This window comes from Gopherus flavomarginatus, chromosome 9, assembly GCF_025201925.1.
Source record: "Gopherus flavomarginatus isolate rGopFla2 chromosome 9, rGopFla2.mat.asm, whole genome shotgun sequence".
NCBI lineage: Eukaryota > Metazoa > Chordata > Testudines > Testudinidae > Gopherus > Gopherus flavomarginatus.
The window spans coordinates 92,236,395-92,252,018 of NC_066625.1; the positions used below are offsets into that span (position 1 = coordinate 92,236,395).

At 51.9% G+C, this 15,624-nt stretch overlaps 2 protein-coding genes across 3 annotated transcripts; one reads left to right on the forward strand and one right to left on the reverse strand.

Moving 5' to 3' along the window:
- MFAP1 (microfibril associated protein 1) lies at positions 1–7,447 on the forward strand. The gene is made up of 9 exons (XM_050967233.1): positions 1–192; positions 577–796; positions 1,999–2,128; positions 3,839–4,026; positions 4,661–4,769; positions 4,867–5,027; positions 5,340–5,499; positions 6,393–6,482; positions 6,658–7,447. Exons 1-9 carry the CDS (start codon positions 114–116, stop codon positions 6,838–6,840), a joined length of 1,320 nt encoding a protein of 439 aa, XP_050823190.1. The 5' UTR covers positions 1–113; the 3' UTR covers positions 6,841–7,447.
- A 1,484-nt stretch (positions 7,448–8,931) lies between these two features.
- Positions 8,932–12,601, reverse strand: HYPK (huntingtin interacting protein K). Of its 2 annotated transcripts, XM_050967244.1 has the most exons (4): positions 12,391–12,601; positions 11,533–11,588; positions 10,241–10,292; positions 8,932–9,215 (listed from the first exon to the last, which is right to left on the reverse strand). In XM_050967244.1, the coding sequence occupies exons 1-4, from the start codon at positions 12,574–12,576 to the stop codon at positions 9,120–9,122; spliced, it is 390 nt and encodes a 129-aa protein (XP_050823201.1). In that variant the 5' UTR covers positions 12,577–12,601; the 3' UTR covers positions 8,932–9,119. The 2 variants fall into 2 exon arrangements, with proteins under 2 accessions (XP_050823201.1, XP_050823202.1); XM_050967245.1 differs by lacking the exon at positions 8,932–9,215 and having other exon boundaries at positions 10,247–10,982.
- Positions 12,602–15,624: the final 3,023 nt, after the last annotated feature.

Here is a 15,624-nt window from a genome sequence, read left to right on the forward strand (position 1 = left end):
TCTTGGCTGGGACCCCAGTTACAGGGTGGTTCCGGTTCCGGTTCCGGGCTCTCGGTTGGGTGGCTGAGTACTCGGTGTTGGCGAGTCCCGTGTTTGGGCCAGAAGCTGCCGCCATGTCGGTCCCCAGCGCCCTGATGAAGCAGCCACCGATCCAGTCCACGGCGGGGGCCGTGCCCGTCCGCAACGAGAAGGGTGAGAGCGGGCCGGGGCGCGGCGCCTCCGCTCCCTGTGCCTGGTGCGGCCGGCCCGGGCCTCGGTGGGGGGGAGACTCCTGTAGGCCTGGGGGCGGGGGGGGAGGGGAGACTCCTGTAGGCCTGGGGGCGGGGGGGGAGGAGGGGAGACTCCTGGGGGCGGGGGGGGGGGAGAGGAGGGGAGACTCCTGTAGGCCTGGGGGCGGAGGGGGGAGAGGAGGGGAGACTCCTGTAGGCCTGGGCCCGGTCTCCGGGAGGTGTCATGGGCCGGGCTGGTTTTCCCTCGGGCTGGTTGCTTTGGTTTCTCAGGAGCTGTGCCCTGTTTGTCCTGGAGTACTGGGGCAGTGAGAAGTTCAGGTCTGTAGTAACCCATTCCTCCTCGTAGGTGAGATCTCCATGGAGAAGGTGAAGGTGAAGCGCTACGTGTCGGGGAAGCGACCAGACTATGCACCTATGGAGTCCTCAGACGAGGAGGATGAGGAGTTCCAGTTCATTAAAAAGGCAAAGGAGCAGGAGTTGGAGCTAGAGGAGCAGGAGGAAGATTCAGCTAGTGACCCCCGTCTGCGACGCTTGCAGAACCGCATTAACGAGGATGTGGAGGAGAGGTGAGCTCCTGTCCATGACAGCCCTGCCTTAGTCAAAGAGAGACACACAGCAAGTAGTGTCAGGCTCACCTGCCCCTGAGATACCCTGACAGCTGTGGCTTTACAGTCACCTTTGTTATGTCTTCGGCAGTTTCTCTTTGTGAAAGACCTAGGCTTTGGAGCTGACTTTGCCGGAGTGCTGTCCAAGACATTGTGTAAACAAACTAAAAATATGAAGAAATATGTGGAAATAAAAGGTTTTCTCTCAACTTTTTGCTACGATAACTAGACTTTGCTTGAGTCAGTTGTAGGGATGCATTTTTCAGGTGTCCCTTTAATATATTCCCCACATCTTAACTAGAGGAATATAGGAAGGAAAAGCAGCCCTATGCATTGTCGCAAATAATTCTTTAGATGTAAGCTAGTGCAGTTAGTCCTCAAGTTCTGAAAGTGACCACAAATAGTACAGCTAGCTCCTTAAGGTCTTAACATGGGGAGGAAAGCAGAATCTATAAAACAGGATAACCTTCTTGTATGGAGATGAAGAATGTCATGTTACTGCATCTAACTGAGATAGACATGAGTAACATTTATTTAATTCACCTCAAGTCAGTAATTCATATCTATGAGGAGTAGCTGGGTCAGTTCTAGCATTGCCTCAGTCTTTACAATTGCTGAAGAAGCAGGATACTAGTGGAAGCTGCATTTTCTACAGTGAGATGAACAGAAAGAAGTGTGTTCCTGAGCAATCCAGCTACTGGATCTTAAATGGCACCATGTAAATCAACCTTCCGAGAAGAAATGTTACTTTTTCCAAACTTTGCTGCTATAGCTCTACCTGCAGCCCAGGTGCTCAGATTGTCAAGGAGAGTAATACATGGTTTGTACTGTAGCATCATATACATAAGAGCTATGATTGTTACAGTCTGATTATATTTAGGACACTGTTGAGTCTAGCCACTTTTTTTAGTTACTTGAGTATTTGAGATTAACACACGTGTTCATCTTGGCATGCTGAGATACATCTTTGCTGTGATTATTGGGGCTATGGCAGGATCATTGTGGGGTTGGAATGGCTTGAGAATTCCTGGCTGGCTTGGATGTGTATGTGTGGGGACTTCAGTTTGAAGAGCCCCAGAGCATTTAGACGGGCTGTGGCCTATGGTCGCTGCTTTATGGCACTTGAATTGCTATGAAATGTTAACTTTGGTGTCTGTGCATAGACTCGCAAGGCACCGCAAAATTGTCGAGCCAGAAGTAGTTGGAGAAAGTGACTCGGAGGTGGAGGGAGATGCCTGGCGCATGGAACGGGAAGATACCAGTGAGGAGGAGGAAGAAGAGATTGATGATGAGGTACGTGCAGAGCCATGGAAACATGCTGCAAATGTGCTGCAAGCACCAGTTCCCCAGGCTCTCTGAGTTTCCATAAGGTGGGGTCCAGCTTCCTGCCGCTGAAGGCAGTACCAGATCCATGGGCAGATGGGACTGGCTAATACCTGGACGAATCTGAAAGAGGTTAAGGGTTGGTCTACAGATGGCCTCAACTTGCCATTTGGGTTACATGGGATAAAAGGGAAGGTCCTCTCATGGATCAGTGACTGATTAAAAGATAGGAAACAAAAGGTAGGAATAAATGGTCAGTTTTTACAATGGAGAGAGGTAAGTAATGGGGTCCCCAATACTGGGTTGTGCGCAGTTCGACATATTCATTAATAATCTGAAAAAGGGAATGAACAGTGAAGTGGAAAAGTTTTCAGATGATACAGAATTATTCAAAATAAATAAGTCGAAAGTTGACTGCAAAGAGTTACAAAGGAACCTAAAAAAAATGGGTGAGTGGGCAACAAACTGGCAGAAGAAATTCAACAGTTGATAAGTGCAAAGTGTAATGCACGTTGGAAAAAAAATTCTAAATACACGTGTATAATGATGAGCTTTAAATTACCTGTTGCCACTCAAGAACTTTGAGTCCTCATGGCTAGTTCTCTGAAAACTTCATCTAAGTGCACAGCTGTGGTCAAAAAGCTAACAGAATGCTAGGGACTATTAGGAAAGGGATAGATAATAAGACAGAAAATACCATAATGCTACTATATAAATCCATGGTACGTGCACACCAGGCATACTGTGGGCAGTTCTGGTTGCCCATCTCAGGATATAGTTCAACTGGAAAAGGTTCTTAGACGGGCAACAAAGATGATCAAGGATATAGAACGGCTTCCCTACACAGGGAGATTAAAGAGATTGGGGCTGCTCAGTTTAGAAAAGAGATGACTAAGGAGGGAGGTGATAGAAGTCTATAAAATCATGACTGGTGTGGAGGAAGTGACTAGAGAAGTGTTATTTACCCTTTCACATAATACAAATGCCTTATTAAATTAGTAGGCAGAACATTTAATACAACAGGAAATACTTTTTCACACAATGCACAGGCAATCTATGGAACTTGTTGCCATGGGATGTTGTGAAGGTCAAAAGTAAAACTGGGTTTAAAAAAAAAACTAGGTAAGTTCCAGGAGGACAGGTCTGTCAGTGGCTATTAGCCAAGATGGTTAGGGCTGCAACCCTTTGCTCGGGGTGACCCTAAGTGTCTGACTGCCAGAAACTTGTTGAGGAAGATGGGGTGGGGTCTCTCCAAAGCTGCCCTGTTATGCACACTCTCCCTAAAGCCCGAGGACTGGCCACTGTCAGAGACAGGACTGGAGGACCACAACACTAGTCTAGCCCAGTATGGCAGCACTTATGGACAGCTGTCTCACCGCTGGCCTTGCTGTGGGGAGGGAACATTGGCTGATGCCCCCTTTGGTTTGTATGGTGAAGTATGCAGAATGGTGGATCAGAGTTTGGCCTCTATGGAACAAGGAATCAGTGCTGTTAATGCCAGTTAATTCCATCCATTTCACCCATTGCATGAAGGAGTTAGACTGGACTTGGGGCCTCTGCCCCTCTTGGGCCCTACCTGGGGCAAACATCCTCCCCCACCCCCTTGCAAGAGACCTGGGGGTGAATGGAAGGTCAGCAGTTCTGTTGACTCCCTTTGGGTTTGGTGTGTGCCTCAATTAGGAGATTGAGCGTCGTCGTGGGATGATGCGCCAGCGAGCCCAGGAGAGAAAGAATGAGGAGATGGAGGTGATGGAAGTGGAGGACGAAGGCAGGTCTGGCGAGGAGTCTGAATCTGAGTCTGAGTATGAGGAGTACACAGACAGTGAGGATGAAACGGAGCCACGTCTCAAACCTGTCTTCATCCGCAAGTAGGTGGTGTGCCTTGCTGTTGTGGGGGTGAGGGATTGCTCACAGCTGAAGGAGGGCAGAGCGCCAGCCTAGATGGAAAATGTGAAGAATCACTGGTGCACAGAGAAGCATGCTCATGTTCGTTATCATGTAGCTCAGAAAGCAACTGGTGCACATGCTAATAGCACCTCAGGTTCTATCTGCAGGTCAGGTGCTGGCTTGGCACAGATATGCAGCAGCTGTCCATGTAATTGAGCGTCTGGGAGTGATAGATTCCAGGCAGCTGTTGTTTTTAGCTCTGTCAGTTGCATCTGACCCTGCAGCGTACACAAGCTGGATGGGCTCAGAGTCTCTTCATGGTACTAGCTGTTACTTTTGGGTAGGTGCCACTCAGTGGTGATAGGGTGATTGCCAGTGAGGTTCAGAGGACCACAGGAAATGGGTCTCTCCCCACAACAGATCTAGGGTTTTGAGAGGTCACTCAGGAAGCTGCTAAGGCAGCTGGGCCTGGAGCAGCACCAGACAGGTGAGGATCCTGGGGGCAGACACTGACTCCAGAGAGTGAAATAGCCAGTGCTGGTGTGGGACTTTGAGAGGGATGGGTCAGGTGCAGTGAGAGGGGGAAGGAAGCCTGTGATGGCCCCTCTGTTCCAGGAAGGATCGAGTTACAGTCCAGGAACGAGAGGCAGAGGCAGTGAAGCAGAAGGAGTTGGAGCAGGAGGCAAAGCGACTGGCGGAGGAGAGGCGGAAGTACACTCTCAAGGTAATGGGGACTGTTCAGTGGGGCAGCGTATCCGTGGGAACGGGAGAGGGTTGGTCTGCTGCAGCAGGCTCAGTTCACAGCGTGGTCCCCTCTGCAGATTGTGGAGGAAGAGACTAAGAAGGAGCTGGAGGAGAACAAGCGCTCGCTGGCTGCGCTGGAAGCACTCGATACTGACGACGAGAACGATGAGGAGGAGTATGAGTCCTGGAAAGTGCGCGAGCTGAAGCGCATCAAACGGGACCGTGAGGAGCGAGAGGCGTAAGTGCTGCCACAACCTGGGCTTGAGGTTGAATGTCTCTAGTCCCTGACCCAGAAGACAGCGGCCATGAGGGGGCATCTTCCCCTCCCCATTTCCTGCTCTGTCTGGCAGAGCAGAGGGCACCCCATCTTAGCTCCTGGAGGGACAGGGCATTTGGTGCGTGCCCCTGGAATTTAGTGGGTTGAATTGCTTCCTAGAGCTGCAGTCTCTGGCCAGGGATGTGAGTAGGATAAGCTTTCTGCCTTCTGGGCAGAGCAGAGGGCCTGGTGGGAGCAGGGCTGTCTCTAACGGGCTTTGTGCCTCCTGCACAGACTGGAGAAGGAGAAGGCTGAGATTGATCGCATGCGGAACCTGACAGAGGAGGAGCGCCGTGCTGAGCTCCGTGCCAATGGCAAGGTCATCACCAACAAGGCAGTGAAGGGCAAATACAAATTCCTGCAGAAGTACTACCACCGCGGGGCCTTCTTCATGGTGAGTGACTGTAGGGACAGCCCTGCTCTGTGGCTCCCACACCTGGAACAGTGTGTTCGTTTCTGAATGCTTCAGGGGAAGGACTGGTTTAAAGGAAAGATTACACGGGCTACAGCTGTAGAGTGGCAACACAGCCACTGAAGGGTGTGTGGTGTCAGGAGAACACGATGAGTCTGCTGTGTTTGATGGGTGTGAATCCCTAAGAGGATGTGGTGTGATTCAGGCTTGACTGAAGATGAGGTTACATTAAATAAAGGGAGATGTAGGCTGAACACCAGGAAGCTTCCTGACAGTGAAATTGATTGTCACTTGACCTCCTTGGGGTTGTTCTCATGCATCCACTGATACCTCTCTGGTAATGACTGACAGATCTACCTGGATGTCTCATTGCTATTTGATCTCATATGGCCCAAACCCTCTCCACTCCCCGTTTCCCCGTCATTGTCAACCCAACCCTTTTCCTAGACAAATTTAGATGGAAATAAGGACCTTGGAATCTGGAATGGTGAGACCCCTTGCACACTGCTTACATTTTGTTGTCTTGTGTAGCCCAGGGCTGTCACCCTTCCCTCTAACCTAGTGTTAGCTCACCAGGCCAGGAGGGTTGTAGTATGTTTGGAAAATTGTCTAAAAGCTGCAAGAAACAAATGAGGTGGGAGGTTCTTTGCTTGGTGTGTTTGCCACACCAAGACTAATGTTCTAATCTAGACCCTGGAGATGGACTAGATGGGACACAAGCCTTGTCTCCAATTTCTGTGATTCTGACGCGAGCAGAGAATCTTGAGTGTTATTCCCAGCACTCTCTGAACTATGCTGTTTGTGGAGTGTGTCCTTACCTGGTTTCCCTGGGGGCTTACTCTAAATGACTCTGCTGCATGTCCATCCCTCCCTAGGATGAAGATGAGGAAGTGTACAAGAGAGACTTCAGTGCCCCCACGCTGGAGGATCATTTCAACAAGACCATCCTGCCTAAAGTCATGCAGGTATGTGTGCTGGAGATGGGCTCATGGGGGTGGGGTGAGTTCTCAGCTAGCAGGGCCTTAGAGGGTACCTGTATGGTGGGGTGACAGGAAGGCCTGGTCCACAGTTTGTACTTGGAGGGCGCTGTGGGTCCCGCTTGTGGGGAGGTTGCTGCTCACAGAATTTTTTTCTCCGTAGGTCAAAAACTTTGGGCGCTCTGGACGGACCAAGTACACACACCTGGTGGATCAGGACACAACCTCCTTTGACTCAGCTTGGGGCCAGGAAAGTGCACAAAACACCAAGTTCTTCAAGCAGAAGGCAGCCGGCGTGCGGGACGTCTTTGAGAGACCATCAGCTAAGAAGCGGAAAACTACCTAAGGGGAGTGCCCAGGACAGTGTCATGCTGCCAACAGCAGGGTGGAAAGGCACTTGTCTGCTATGGGTCCTCACCCTGCCAGAAATCTTGCGAGTGCGTTGGGGCATAAAGTGTGCCTGGTTTGGCCAATTCCATTTGTCGAGCTGAGTGTTGCATTCTGTGCTCCAGCACTGAGTTCTCACCACTCCGCCTGGTGACCTGGGCCGGGCTGCACAGACTTTCTGCTGGACTCAATTGGAATCAGAGGAAAAGTCCATCCTTGTGCTAGGCCAGGCAGACCCAGCGCTGAATGTTTTTTGCCCCCACCAGCCCCACAGGACTAGACAGCTGCCCAGATCCCCCTGCCAGAGGGCAGCAGACCCCCAGTTCCCTTGGAATTAGCAGCAGGCTCCTACAGTCTGTTCCAAGGCATCTCCCCACCTCTGCACAACATCCCATCTCCAGCTGGGAAGGCAGTTCCCTTTGTTCTCTGCCCTAGCTCTGTGGGGCTTTGAAGCCTCTTTGGCCTAGCCCTCTGCTTGGCTCCCCTACCTGTACCGTAGGGTATGGGGCTCTTCCAGGACCCCAAGGCACAAGATCTGAGTTTTGATTAAAAGCTGTTTCTCACAAGACTGGCATTGCTATCACTCTTGGGGGGTGGGAGGGGCATGTTGGTGGCTGAACCAGGGCCCTCTCCCTTCTCTCTGTGCTAGGGATTTGCATAACTGAACTCAGCTCACAGGAGATGCAGGTGTAGGGCACATTTGTGCTGTGAGGTGGATGGAATTCTGACTTTGAGGGAGGAGGTGACTTAGCAGCAGTTCCCCAGTACTGTTTCTGCTCACCCTTGGGGGGTATTCTGTGCCGGTGCCCCAGCCTTACCCTATTAGGCTGTTAGAGCTCCAGCCCACATCACCTCTGGGAGCAGCTTTCTCACACCAAGCTGTCAGTGCAGGCCATAAACACAAATTCCCCATGATCCATTCCTGGCCACAGATGGAGACTGAAGGGATGCTCTGCTCCTCTAGCGGCTATTCAGCATTAGGGTGAACATGCAGCCCCCTAACAGGGCACAAGTTGAAGCTAGTGTTCTCTGCAGCCCTTCAACTCTACAATGCCTTAAGAGATATACCTATCTCCCAGAGCTGGAAGGGACCCTGAAAGGTCATGGAGTCCAGCCCCTGCCTTCACTAGCAGGACCAAGTACTGATTTTTTGCCCCAGATCCCTAAGTGGCCCCCTCAAGGATTGAACTCACAACCCTGGGTTTAGCAGGCCAATCAAACCACTGAGCTATCCCTCCCTGCTGCCAGGACTGCTTACCTCAAGTTTTGTAACAACCAGGCTTGCCCGGGAGTTTCAGTAGGGAGCTGTGGCCCTATAAGGCAGCCTGTGTTCTGGCCCTGTGAGGCCTTGAAACCACAGGCAGGCTGATTCAGCCAGAACGGCCCCTTCCGTTAACCCCAGACATATTACATGGAAAGCACCTCAGAGCTTCTAGCACTGCATAAATATAGAAGCTTGAGAAGGTCTTTGCACTCAGACCATGTGATTTTTAGGAGCTGACAAAACAGGAAGATAATATAAAGTGAGACTGCTGGGCTTACTGGAGGGAAGACTGAAGCCAGCAGAGCTCAGATTAAGAACTAGAAAGGCCATAGCAGCTAGACCTCAAGCCTGTGAGCAGCATGGTGATGGAGCAATATAATGGCAGAACGGAATAAAGTTCATATCAAAGAACCATTCAGCAGGGGTGGGAACATTACCCCATCTCTCCCTTTTCAGAGCGCAGCCATTGTTCTCTGAAGGTTTAAGTGAACACTTCATTCAGAAAACACTGCCTCAGCTCTGTACTCCCCACCCTGGTGAGCTCATTCAAAAACACTCCCTCAGCTCTGTACTCCCCACCCTGCTGAGCTTTACAGGCCAGATCCAATTTGTCTCACCCCTGACATCGTATCCATTACTAGCGCAGCAAAGCACCTTGTGACTCTGTTGTGTGAGTAGCCTGCCATCTACATGAAGAGCACCGTGATGAAAGCTTTCTACAACAGGTGGGTGGTAGCACTCTTTCAGGCCTCTCAGGGCCCATTCATGGCTGCTTTCTAAACTGTGTCCACAAGGTTACAGATGTCTTTATTTCAATAAGTTAATACATGTAGCATCTGACTAGTATCACTCTGTCAAAGCATTATTGGGAAGGCAGTGCACATGGCAGGGGTGACCACACAAAGACGAAGTCCCAACGAGTCTTCCTCCCTCATTCCCTTCTCAAAGCACAAAGTGGTCCAGTTGGAATGTGGTTAGTTGGTGAGGGTGATCAGAGCCTCCACCACATTCCCCATATGCTCTCGCAGACTACGCTCTGCAGCTGCCCGAGAGATCGCCATCTCATTCATCTGCAGGGAATGGAGCAGAGATGAGAGACGCTGCACAACAGCAGACATCACACAAGAAAAGTGGTGGACTCATCTCCCGCATTACTGAGGCCTCAACCGAGTACGAGTTACATAGCTGCTGCAGAGTCCAGCTACTGTTCCTGGCTTACTATAGTGCACTACAGCAAAGCAGAGTGGATAAAAATCAATGATTAAAAACAAAACCATTTTTTTGATAAAATGGTTTTTGAGGAAAAAAATTATCTAAGGATAGTTTTAATTAAGATACATTATAGCTCAAAGAGATCTCGGCATAGAATAGGGGTTACAAATTCTAATTCTATAGCATGAGACAATATATTCAGGTAATGTTTAAGAAAAAGTTTTGTAAATGAGTTCCAATAGTTCATGGATTAGGGACTCAATCTTATGGAGTTCCAGAGGTGTCTGGATAGAATATGCTCAGTCTAGAACATACCATCAGAGATGCTTGGTTTTGCAGTTCTCAAACTGTGGATTTGTATCTCCAGAGATAACATGCTCGTTAACAGCAACATTTTAAAATAAATAATATAGAGAAGTGAGAAATAACAGGCCACAGCCCCATTGTCCCTCTGCAAATTGGTGTATGCAGAGTCAATCCCTTACCTCTCTAACAGTTCAAAAGTTCAATGAATAGAAGATTGTTGTGTGGGAATAGATCTGGACAAGGAGATGTCTGGAAATAATGTGAGAAGGGAAGGACAGGCAGTAGAAACAAAAGTGAATCTGTTTGAGCAGCATATTCCAGAAATCTTGAGGTCTTTCTGAGTGTAGTCTCCATTGATTTGAGATCTACAATACCATTCTCTCACTAGAAGGGAAAGCCTATAATGGCAGCAGGCCGTAAAACAGACCCAGTTTGGGTCTCATCTATCTCTGAGCTGTGAAGAATATGTATTAAGATAACAACCAACGAGAATGCACTTTTATGTAGAAATCCATGATTAAATCGAGTCTTCCTGACTAGTGATTTAAATCAAATCTACCCTGCCTTCCATACTCACAATCAGTTCCAAATCTTCTTTCTTTATTGTAACTTTTGCAAGTTCTTTTTCCCTGTAACAAAAGGAATCAGAACATAAAGCACCAACAACAGGCTCCAGACCCCCTTTTCCAGACCAACTCAGTCACAACTGTAAAGAACAATCAGAAAGCTTGCGGCAACTCCTTGCCAAAGCATAAAGCCACCAGTCCTGAGACTGGACTTGGACAGGCAAGAAGTTTAGCCAGCAAAACTACCTTGGTCCCCATGGCCAGTGGTTTTCAAACTTTTTTCCTGGGGACCCAGTTGAAGAAAATTGTTGATGCCCATGACCCAACGGCGCTTGGGATGAAGGGTTTGGGGTATGGGAGGGGCTCAGGGCTGGGCCAGAGGGTTGGAGTGCAGAGGTGAGGGCTGCAGGGTGGGGCCAGGAATGAGGGGTTCGGGGTGTGGGAGGGGGCTCTGGGCTGGGGCAGGGGTGTAGGGCTCTGGGCTGGGACCAGGGATGAGGGATTTGGGGTGCAGGAGGGACTCTGGGTTTGTGCGGGGATCAGGGCTGGGGCTTGGGGTGCAGGATGGGGTCAGGGCTATGGGCTGGGGGGGTTCAGGGCTCCAGGTTTGTGGTGGGGCTTAGGGCTGGGGCATGGACTTACCTCCGACAGCTCCTGGTCAGCAGCGCAGCCAGGGTGCGCACAGAGGCTTCCTGCCTGTCCTGGCAATGTGGACTGCACTGTGCCTGAAGTGGCCACCAGGAGGTCCAGCTCCTAGGTTGAGGTGCACAAGCGGCTCCACATGGCTCTGGCCTGCAGGCACCGCCCACCCCCCAGCTCCCATTAGCCGTGCGGAGCTGGTGCTCAAGGCGGGGGCAGCGCATGGAGCCCCAGGGCCCCCCTGTCTGGAAGCCAGACCTGCTGCTGGCCGCTTCCAGGGCGCAGTGCGGTGTCGGAACAGGTTGCTGGGCAGCACCACCGACTGGACTTTTAATGCCCCACTCAGTGGTACTAACCAGAGCGACCAAGTGCTTTACATACCACGACCCAGTACTGGGTCACAACCCGCACTTTGAAAAATGCTGCCCTGGACCTCCAGAAGAGGGTTCTGCATGTGTAAAGTCATGTCACCTATTATTGGACTAAATGGCTCAGGAACTGAATGCCCTGGCTTGGCATGGCCAGAACTGTCTGAGCTTTGGCTCCAAAGAAGCTGTTCTAACCTATAACAACCAATAAGACTGATGTTTAATCTGTGGGGCATGAAGGTTGCGTCTCAAAGCTCTACATTAAAAATGGAACAAGAGATGCAGGGAGCACTTACCTCTCTTGTTTTGCTTTCTGCTCTCTGGATCGCCGGTCTCCAATCACTGACATGGCCTAGGCAGAAGAAGCAGGCAGGGTTACCTCCAGCATACAGAGGGAGGGGTCTCCCCACAGCTACGTCACCATACACTATCAGGTCAAGCTGAGCTCCTTCCCAAAACCCACAGCCAGACCCTGAGGAGCCACATGCTACGGCCTCTAGTGCTGGACTCTCAGGCCACTGCTGGTTGGCGGGAAAGAGCCCCAGACTGCCCGGGGGCCCATGGCCCCAACCCCCATCAGCTTCTGCCCTCTGGCTTCTTCAACCAGCTCCAGGTTCAACTGCTGAATATATTCTGAGCAAGGCCATCGCCTGGGGCCCCGCCCCATCGCCTGGGGCTCCGCCCTCGCTGGCCCCAGCCCTGCCCCATCGCCTGGGGCCCCGCCCCCGCTGGCTCTGGCCCCGCCCCATCGCCTGGGGCCCCGCCCCAGCTCCCGCTGGCCCCGGCCCCGCCCCATCGCCTGGGGCCCCGCCCCCACTGGCTCTGGCCCCGCCCCATCGCCTGGGGCCCCGCCCCAGCTCCCGCTGGCCCCGGCCCCGCCCCATCGCCTGGGGCCCCGCCCCCGCTGGCTCCGGCCCAGCCCCACAGCCTGGGGCCCCGCCCCCGCTGGCTCCGGCCCCGCCCCACAGCCTGGGGCCCCGCCCCCGCTGGCTCCGGCCCCGCCCCACAGCCTGGGGCCCCGCCCCCGCTGGCTCCGGCCCCGCCCCACAGCCTGGGGCCCCGCCCCGGCTGGCCCGGCCCCGCCCCACAGCCTGGGGCCCCGCCCCGGCCCCGCCCCATCGCCTGGGGCTCCGCCCCCCTGAACCCGCCCACACCGTCTCCAGGTTCGAGCTCTGAATCTCTTTCTCCTCCGCATAGTCCGTGACCCGCTCCAGGTCCGCGGCGCCGCTGTCGTGTTTCCGGGGCTTCTCAGCCGGCCGCCCCCCGGCCCCGTCCGCGCCGCCGCCGGCCCCGTTCGGCTCCGTCTCCAGCTCCAGCTCCACATCCCCTTCCGCCGCCATCGCGCCGCCGGCCCTGGACTTCCGCTTCCGGTCACGAGACTGGGGTCGGTAGCGGCGGCGGAACAAGCGAGACGCGCCGGTCGGGACAGAGCGGCCGGGCGCCCCCCTCGGGGGGGCGGGGAATAGCGCCGCGCTCCCAAGGCGGTGCCATGGGGGCGCCGCCCCAGGCAGGGGGACCCCGCAGCGCCCCACCCCGTACCAGGCAGGGGGACCCTGCAGTGCCCAGCCGCCACCACAGGCAGGGGGACCCAGAGCTCCCCACCCTGTCCCAGGCAGGGGGGAGCTGGGGGACACTGGAGCTCTGAGCCCCCATGGCTGGTGGGGACCCCAGAGCTCTGAGATGTGTCAGTTCAAGCCCATCCGTTTATACTGTGGCACTGTCTGCAGTGGGCATGCCAACCTCTGGGCAGACTGGCACCAAGCAGCACAGCCCCAGAGTGGCATGTTCTGTAATAGATGTTGTCATGGCATAATGTCATGGTATAAGCCCCACTCTTAACCTTAGCGTCCAAAAGATGGGGTACCAGCATGAATCCCCCTAAGCTTAATACCAGCTTAGATCTTGTAGCGCTGCCACCAACCAGGACTTGCAGTGCCTGGTACACTCTGGTCCCCCCAAAACCTTCCCAAAGGACCCCAAGACCCAGACCCTCTGGATCTTACGCAAGGAAAGTAAACCCTTTCCCCCACCGTTGCCTCTCCCAGGCTTTCCCTCCCCAGGTTACCCTGGAAGATCACTGTGATTCAAACTCCTTGAATCTAAAAACAGAGAGGAATGCACCTTGCTCCCTCCTCTTCCCCGCCCCCAAGAGGTAATCCAGATTCAAGCTCCAGGAATCTAAAACAAAGGGATTCCACCTTTCCCCCCTCCCTTCTCTCTCCCTGTCTCCCACCAATTCCCTGGTGAGTACAGACTCAATTCCCTTGAGCCTCAACAAGGGGAAAAAAATCAATCAGGTCTTAAAAAGAAAAACTTTTAATAAAAAAAAAGAAAAAAAGTAAAAGTTGTCACTATAATTTAGATGGTAAATGTTACAGGGTCTTTCAGCTTATAGACACTAGAGAGGAGCCTTCCCCCCAGCACAAATACACATTAAAATCATTCCAGCAAAATACACATTTGCAAATAAAGAAAACAATCAAAAAGACTAAACCGCCTTTGGTACTTATACTCACTATTTGAACAGAAAATTAGAGCGCTTGTAGGTACATCTGGTTACTCTCAGAACCCAGAGAGAACAACAGACAAAGAAAACACACAAACAAAGACTTCCCTCCACTGAGATTTGAAAGTATCTTGTTTTCTGATTGGTCCTCTGGTCAGGTGGTCCAGGTTCACTGCTTGTAACCCTTTACAGGTAAAAGAGACATTAACCCTTAACTATCTGTTTATGACAGATGTGATCTCCTGCAGCACTGTAACAGTCTTACCATGGAGTCCCAGACAGTCCTCATGGGCACTCCAGTCTGACTTGCCACCCAGGTGAGCCCGCCTTTGTTATAAATGGTCATTTACACCAAAAATTACAAAATATTCAGAGAGACCAGTCACTTATCCCAGGTCAATTTGTACCTTAGATCTTACACCAAAGGCAATGCTGGTAGCCTATCCTATAATAAACTAATTACGGATTTATTATGAAACTATGAAAAAGACAGAAAGGGTTATTGACAGGTTAAAGCAGGCAACGTATCTACCCAAATGAGTTCAGGTTAACAGAGATGTAACAATCTGTCAGCACTGAATGACTTTTAGGGCTGGGAATCTCTGCTTTTGGTTTCTTAGCTCCAGCCCTTGTAAGTGTTCAAACAGCAAAGAGATGGAAATTCTTCATGTCCACTATCTTTAGCTCCCTCTTCAGAACTCAAGCTGGTGGGACGTGATGTCTCACACATGGCACCATAGGCACCAACTTCTCCTGGCGCTGGTGGGTGTTCGGACCTGCCCCTGCCCCCAGCCCCGCCCCCACTCCACCTCTGCCCCAAAGTCCCAGGCCCAACTCCACCCCCTCCCTGCCCTATTGGACCCCTTCCTCAAATCCCCGCCCCAGTCCCACCTCTTCCCCTGAGCGTGCTGCGTTCCCGCTCCTCCCCGCTCCCTCCCACAGCTTATTAGATCACAAAACAGCTGTTTCACCGTGGTGTGCTTGGGAGGGGGAGGAGGCGAAGGTGAGGTGAGCTGGGGCGGGGCGGGGAACTTGGCTGCCGGTAGGTGCAGAGCACTCACCAATTTTTCCCCACAGAGTCGGCACCTTGGTGGGTGCAAGAGGCCCATTAAGCTGGCTTTTGTGTTGTGATGTTCCAGAATGGCCCATTTACTCTTGATAGTTCTGGACGGGCAGGGGAACCAATTTTCCTGCCTGGATTCACAAGTTCAGAGCAGGCACTTTTTACAGTTATATGAAGCGAACCTTATGTTACCTTGTAGTGTAGGATACAGACATTACAAGTAAGATTAATGCAGGCAGCAACTTACAAGCAATTGATAGAGTTTAAACACTAAACACATTCTTACAAGTTCAACACCCATCTTGAACAATATATGAGCTGCTCTGGTTTCCAGCTATGAATTTGTCAGTGCTCAGTGGATGCCTACATCCTTGGCAAAGGCTGGTCCCTGGTTTACTAGCCTGACATATACCAAAAGCCCTTTGTCTCCTACTCTCTGGCAAAGCCAGCTTGCCCCCGTGTATGGGGGTGGAGCTGCCAGTCTCAGGTGTAATCAGCCCTGAGGGTTATTTCCTGGAGGAGCTATGCTACCCTACGTAAACTGCCATCAATTTCATACCATGGTTCCATGGGGTTGCAATATTGGTCTCCCTCATAGGTCCAGTCTGATCCTTAATAGGTAGAGACTAGCTTAAGCCTTGGAGCAGGATGTTTACCACCCAATACTCCCTTTGGCTGCATTAACTAGGGCAGGGGTCGGCAGCCTTTCAGAAGTGCTGTGCCGAGTCTTCGTTTATTCACTCTGATTTAAGGTTTCGCGTGCCAGTAATGAATTTAAACCTTTTTAGACGGTCTCTTTCTATAAGTCTATAATATAGA